Source organism: Acanthochromis polyacanthus, chromosome 4, assembly GCF_021347895.1.
Source record: "Acanthochromis polyacanthus isolate Apoly-LR-REF ecotype Palm Island chromosome 4, KAUST_Apoly_ChrSc, whole genome shotgun sequence".
Lineage (NCBI taxonomy): Eukaryota > Metazoa > Chordata > Actinopteri > Pomacentridae > Acanthochromis > Acanthochromis polyacanthus.
The window spans coordinates 938,247-945,653 of NC_067116.1; the positions used below are offsets into that span (position 1 = coordinate 938,247).

Genomic DNA, 7,407 nt, shown 5'->3' on the forward strand with positions numbered 1-7,407 from the left:
CCTCTTCATCAGGTAGAGCTGATGTTTCCTCTTCATCAGGCTCCCTTTCCTAAATGTTAACCTTAGCTCCAGCTGTAGTGTTCCCTAAAGCGGCAGTATTCACAGGACAAGCAACAGGCTTATTAAAACACTGAAATGGTTTCATTTAGCTTTGCTTTCTTTTTCTTATTTTTTCTCCACTGACTGATGTTGGGTCATTAGAAGTTCTAGACTCATGTCCCTCTTCTTCTAAGCCAGGGGTATTCAGCTAAAATTCAGAGAGGTCCAGTCAGCAAAGGTCCAGAACATCATAATGTCTAACTTGAGTTACTGTGACATATGCTGATGTAACCTGGTAGTTTTATTAGAGTCTGCCTGTAATCAAAAACTGACCGTCAAATAAATTCAGTACGGTTCAAAAACATTTTGACATTTATTAATAAATAACTTATATGTAACTGTATATCTTAGAATAAAGTGCAGAACTTAAAAAAGCATGACTGAACAACCTGAATCAACTTCTATACATCTTTTACAATAATTAAATCTCATAAATGTAAACATTTGAACACTTTTACATTTTTGTCTGTCTCATATCACTCCCCTAATATCTCTGCTGCTTAATGGGAGAACTGAGCTGCTGCTTGTTTGAGCCGTTCTCAAAACATATTTTGATTATGTTCATAGTTGAGAAAGCTGCCTTACAGCTGTTTGCTGAGCCAAACATGGTCAGCATGTGACCACAGTCTGTCCTCTAGAGATGTATAAGGCACAAAAGATACGACTCTCAGAGCCGATGCTTTGTAGTGAATCTGAAGAGCCGACTCCTAACGTATTTAATGGAGTATGGAGTTTAACACTGTCCTCACAGAAAACACGTTACTGGATCCTAGATTAAAGAAGCTTGCCTTCAGTGGCAACAGAGCTGTTGATGAGAAACTTCAGAGAATAAGAGCAGCAGTCTGACACCTCCACCATTAGAGGACCAAGTGGAGGAGGAACCTCAAACTTCTGCTGTGTGGAGGCTCTTTGATGGAAGAGCTACAGGAGATGATTCAGGAGAAATCCTACAGCTGATGTGGTAATGGAGGATCATATCTAGAGGAACCCCTCATCCAACCAGCAGACGACCCACTGAGCTGGAGCAGGACAAGGCCTCAGTCTGCCCCACCTGGTGAAGGTGATGGAGGAGAGACAACTTCTTCCATCTGAGAGAATCTTCTCAAAAACACAGCAGATACTCACTGAAAGAAGAAATGTATCAGCCCATCCAAGCTCAGCCATCTGATTTTTCTGAATGTCAGCCTGCTCTGAGGACATTTATACTGTTTGAACACTGAGTCTGGTTCTGTTTCTGTTCTGGTTCTGAGGGTTCATGTGCAGAGTTTTGTTCATTTGTTTTTGTGCAAAAAAGTTTGGTTGAAATAATAAACAAAAGCAAGAATATCTGTTTTTGTAACAGAGCAAATGTACAAAATGAGTCAATTATAAGGCTTCTCATAAAAACACTGAATGAAAAAGAGTTTGTCAAAACACAAACGATTCATATTTGCCAGGTTAGGATAAAATATGAGGCTACAAAGAATAATAAATTAGGAGCCATTTGGGAGCCGAAAGAACCGGCTTTTCCTTGGAAGCAGTGCCAAAAGCTCTCTAAAAAAAGAGCCGAACTTGCATCACTACTGTCCTCTCTGTCCCTCATCTCTCAGCTGCTTTTTGAAGGCAGAGCTGCGATGCAATTCAGCGACGTCATTGGCTGAGTAGCATCACGTGGGATGCCTGAACTCGTACATAATTGGTGATGTATAGAAGTTGATTCAGGTTGTTCAGTCATGCTTTTTTAAGTTCTGCAGTTTATTTTAAGATATACTGTTATATATAAGTTATTTATTAATAAATGTCTAAATGTTTTTGAATCGTACTGAATTTATTTGACGGTCAGTTTTTGATTACAGGCAGACTCTAATAAAACTACCAGGTTACATCAGCATATATCACAGTAACTCAAGTTAGACATTATGATGTTCTGGACCTTTGCTGACTGGACCTCTCTGAATTTTAGCTGAATACCCCTGGCTTAGCAGAAGAGGGACATGAGTCTACAACTGTCAGGGTCCTCTCCTCATTCCCTCCCCACCTGGCATCCCAAACAAAACCCCCTCCCTTATCCTTTTCCTCCCTGTCTTGCCTCCTGTCTCCCATCCATCCCTTTTCCTCTGCTTTCCCTCACAGCACTGCACCTGAGTGGAGTTCGGCTTCACAGCCGTCTCCACTCAGGTAATCAACCTCCTCCACGAGTCCCGGGCAGCTGGAAGAAATCATCCTGATTACTCACCAAGCAATAAGTACCGGCTCAACACTCCACACCCTGCCAGATTGTTGAAATAGACTTTGCTGTCAGTTCACTCTCTAGCCTCCAGAAAGTTTGTTGAAAATTTGACGTTTTTCTAGCGTATCTCTCTCCTGCCTTCTTCCAGACCCAGCTGCCCGGGAACTTACCCACCCGAAACCCTCACCTGAACCCCCCAACCCATTCGGCACCGGTCTCCTCCCCACTCGGATCCCCCATTCCGCCCGGACCCCCTCCTGGAACCCCCGACCCATTTCCTTCCCGGCCGCTGGAGCTGCAGCAGTCAACCGGCTGCTCCCTGCCTCCCGGAGCTCCTCCCGGAACATCACCAGCGAGACGCCGTCTCTGCCCGGCCAGTCCAACACCTCGGCCCCCTGGATCGTCAGAGTGCTACGTCTCGTTCCCTCCGAACCCCTCCTCCTCCATCGAACTCTGAGCCCTTTGACGTCTGGCCGCCAGGGATCCCCCACAGCCATCTGCGACGCTCCGGTCCCGCCCGGACCTTGGACAACCGCCGATCCCCGTCCCCAGACCCACCCGGCCACATCCTCCCTCCACCAGCATCCCTGTTCCTGCATCCCGGTCTCTGCACTCCAGCCATATCCACCCCTGTACAATAAAACCCTTTTTCAACTTCTCCGGTTCTGGTATAGTGGCTCTCGGCTCGGGTCTGCCTAGCTAACTCGTGACAACATCTTTTAATGACCCAACATCAGTCAGTGGAGAAAAAGAAAGCAAAGCTAAATGAAACTATTTCAGTGTTTTAATAAGCCTGTTGCTTGTCCTGTGAATACTGCCGCTTTAGGGAACACTACAGCTGGAGCTAAGGTTAACATTTAGGAAAGGGAGCCTGATGAAGAGGAAACATCAGCTCTACCTGATGGAGAGGAAACATCAGCTCTACCTGATGGCAGGAGGAGGAGCTGCTGACGCTATAATGTCTATAAGTATCTAATTGGTAGTTTGAAATAAAGGAGCTGCTGTGTGTGTGTGTGTGGACGTGTGTGTGTGTGTGTGTGGACGTGTGAGTGCACGCGCACATATATGAGAACCTGACCTGGCTTTGGTTTATGAGGTTGGAGTATACCCACTAGAAAAAACTAGACTACACCACTGGTTATGACTGTCATTACTGTGTACACGACTTGCTTTGATTTAGAGTTAGGGGAAGTGCAGTGGGGGCAGGCAATACAATGAAAGTCAGTCTGTCTATGCCTGCCAGCGCAGGAGCTTTATTGTGATGGGCAGGAGCTTTATTGTGCACCGGTGGGCTCTGAAACCCCGCCCACCAATGAAACGGAATATGGAGTCGTATTTTCATTTTGGGGGTGAAAACGAAAAAACGAAAAAACCAACCGTTTCCTCTTTCATTGTTTTTTGTTCAAAACGAAAAAACGAACCGTTTCCTGCTTTTTTTGTTTTTTGCTCAAAACGAAAAAACGAAAAAACGGCTTGATTTTTTGTTTCTGCTTGTGTCTTTTATAGCCAGGAATCAAACGGATAAAACGTACCTTGTCCGTACACGGACCGAATTCGCGTTTGTAGAACTTAAACTTAAACATCGAGGAGTGGGTCCGCCTCGTTCGGCGCAGGCGCAGTTAGAATGACCTGACCGTGAGAACAGCGTTAAAAATGAATGGAGTTCGGTGTGAGAGGAAATATCTCGGAAACCCCCAGAAGTTCCACTCACCGGACCAGGTTGAGAGTTTCAGCCGAGTCCAGGATGACGAACACGGTCTGCGGATGCAGGACACCGCCCTCCCCCTGCTCCGGCTCGGTTCCGGCGCGGTTCGGCTCGCCGTTCTGGGTCTGGTTCGGACTGACGGCTGACATTTCTACCGACTAACGGCGAACCGAAACGCTTTATTTCCCAGAAGCCACTGCGAGATCAAAGTCTCAGAGGAGGACTCACGGCAGAACGAGAGACCTGGTACCGGAGAACCCGAGAATCAGGACCAGCCTGAACAGAACCGGATGGAACCGCTGCTGGAGCTGATGAAGGTGCAGGTTCGAGTCCAGCTGATAGAGAGAGAGAGAGAGAGAGAGAAAGAGAGCATAGAAACACGTCACATAGATCAGACACCAACCAGCCATTAAACTGATCTGTTTAAATGCAGAACTTTAACTTTAAGAAAACCAAACACAGAATATTAAAGAATATCCATCTAAACGCCGCCTACCAGGCTGTCCCTGGTTCACCTGGACAGGTAACAGTCTACCACTGTATCACAGGGCTACATATACAGACTGTTAGGATCACCAGGTAACCTCAGCATGTTGTTGGACTGTGGGAGAACCCTGGAGAACCTGGAGAACCCAGCAAGGAGAACATGGAGACTGCATGCAGAAAGACCAGAACCAGAACCAGAACCAGGCTGAAACGTGAACCAGAGATCTTCCAGCTGCTAACCTAACCACTGTTCCACAAATCACTTTCATTGTCATTGTTATGTTCAACAAGGACATTTGGGTGCTCTCTCTCAGCACAGATACAAACAGAAATACAGGAAGAAGGACAACCAAATAATGATATATGTGTATATATATACAGATAGATAGATAGAAAATATGCTCTATGCTGTTTATGGAGGTGTTTTCTACCTGCTCTAGTTCTGTGTTCAGGAGGCGGGGCTGACAGCCTGGAATGTTAAACAGCACACCAATGAGCTGCTGTCCTGCCGGCCGCCACCCAATAGGAGCACGCAGTGCTGTCTGACAGCCAATCAGCTGCAGCCCAGCATCAGCCAGACCGCCATCTTGTTTGTTTTTGTCTCTGCTGTTACGGGAAGTGTGTGGGGGGGGGCATCGTCTGAGCTGAGAGATCATCCAATCAGAGAGGACCGAGCGTTACATCAGCAGCACGAGGCCACGTCACTGTCACCTGATCAACAAAGCCCATTAAAACTTTTTACATGACATTCAAACACAAAGTAAAAATCTGTAAGATCACACACATATGTTTATAAATAATACATATTTATACATGTGTATGTCTCTATAATGTATATATATATATACACATGTATATATATATGTGTGTGTGTGCGTGCGCGTGCGTGCGTGCGTGTGTGTGCGTGTGCGTGCGTGTGCGCGCGTGTGTGTGTGTGCGTGCGTGTCGTGGGCACTACCAGTCAACAGTTTGGACACACCTTCTCATTCAGTAGTTTTTATTATTGAATTATTTTCTACATTGCAGATTAATACTGAAGACATCAGAACTATAAAAGGACACAGATGGAATTATGTTTGAAACAAAAAGTGTTAATTTTCAGTATCAGTCTACAATTTAGAAAATAATACAAATAAAAAGCATTGAATGAGAAGACGTGTCCAAACTAGTATAGTACTAGTATACATATAATATATATATATATATATATATATATATATATATATATATAGTGCCTTGTGAAAGTATTCGGCCTCCTTGAACTTTTCAACCTTTCGCCACATTTCAGGCTTCAAACATAAAGATATTAAATTTTATTTTTTTGTCAAGAACCAACAACAATTGGGACACAATCGTGAAGTGGAATGAAATTTATTGGATATTTTAAACTTTTTTAACAAATAAAAACCTGAAAAGTGGGGCGTGCAATATTATTCGGTCCCTTTACTTTCAGTGCAGCAAACTCACTCCAGAAGTTCAGTGAGGATCTCTGAATGATCCAATGTTGTCCTAAATGACTGATGATGATAAATAGAATCCACCTGTGTGTAATCAAGTCTCCGTATAAATGCACCTGCTCTGTGATAGTCTCAGGGTTCTGTTTAAAGTGCAGAGAGCATCATGAAGACCAAGGAACACACCAGGCAGGTCCCAGATACTGTTGTGGAGAAGTTTAAAGCCGGATTTGGATACAAAAAGATTTCCCAAGCTTTAAACATCTCAAGGAGCACTGTGCAAGCAATCATATTGAAATGGAAGGAGTATCAGACCACTGCAAATCTACCAAGACCCGGCCGTCCCTCTAAACTTTCACCTCCAACAAGGAGAAGACTGATCAGAGATGCAGCCAAGAGGCCCATGATCACTCTGGATGAACTGCAGAGATCTACAGCTGAGGTGGGAGAGTCTGTCCATAGGACAACAATCAGTCGTACACTGCACAAATCTGGCCTTTATGGAAGAGTGGCAAGAAGAAAGCCATTTCTCAAAGATATCCATAAAAAGTCTGGTTTGAAGTTTGCCACAAGCCACCTGGGAGACACAGCAAACATGTGGAAGAAGGTGCTCTGGTCAGATGAAACCAAAATCCAACTTTTTGGCCACAATGCAAAACCATATGTTTGGCGTAAAAGCAACACAGCTCATCACCCTGAACACACCATCCCCACTGTCAAACATGGTGGTGGCAGCCTCATGGTTTGGGCCTGCTTTTCTTCAGCAGGGACAGGGAAGATGGTTCAAATTGATGGGAAGATGAATGGAGCCAAATACAGGAGCATTCTGGAAGAAAACCTGTTGGAGTCTGCAAAAGACCTGAGACTGGGACGGAGATTTATCTTCCAACAGGACAATGATCCAAAACATAAAGCCAAATCTACAATGGAATGGTTGACAAACGTATCCAGGTGTTAGAATGGCCAAGTCAAAGTCCAGACCTGAATCCAATCCAGAATCTGTGGGCAGAGCTGAAGACTGCTGTTCACAAACGCTCTCCATCCAACCTCACTGAGCTCGAGCTGTTTTACAGGAAGAATGGGCAAGAATTTCAGTCTCTGGATGTGCAAAACTGATAGAGACATACCCCAAGAGACCTGCAGCTGTAATTGCAGCAAAAGGTGGCGCTACAAAGTATTAATGCAAGGGGGCCCAATAATATTGCACACCCCACTTTTCAGGTTTTTATTTGTTAAAAAAGTTTAAAATATACAATAAATTTCGTTCCACTTCACGATTGTGTCCCATTTGTTGTTGATTCTTGACAAAAATTAAAATTTAATATCTTTATGTTTGAAGCCTGAAATGTGGCGAAAGGTTGAAAAGTTCAAGGGGGCCGAATACTTTCACAAGGAACTGTACTGCTGTATATGTATATACGTGTATTTAAATATACACTGCTCAAAAAAATAAA

General features: G+C 44.3%; 1 protein-coding gene and 1 long non-coding RNA gene across 2 annotated transcripts in view; one reads left to right on the plus strand and one right to left on the minus strand.

The window, feature by feature from the left end:
* The window catches only part of LOC127533772 (transcription factor E3-like), a 36,217-nt gene extending 31,870 nt beyond the window's left edge, over window positions 1–4,347 (minus strand). The window contains 1 exon segment of the mRNA XM_051947710.1: window positions 4,020–4,347. Within this exon segment, the coding sequence (XP_051803670.1) occupies window positions 4,020–4,162 (143 nt within the window). The 5' untranslated portion in view covers window positions 4,163–4,347.
* Window positions 1,939–2,966, plus strand: LOC127533774 (uncharacterized). The gene is made up of 2 exons (XR_007941649.1): window positions 1,939–2,375; window positions 2,457–2,966. It is a non-coding gene; the product is annotated as an uncharacterized LOC127533774 (long non-coding RNA).
* Window positions 4,348–7,407: the final 3,060 nt, after the last annotated feature.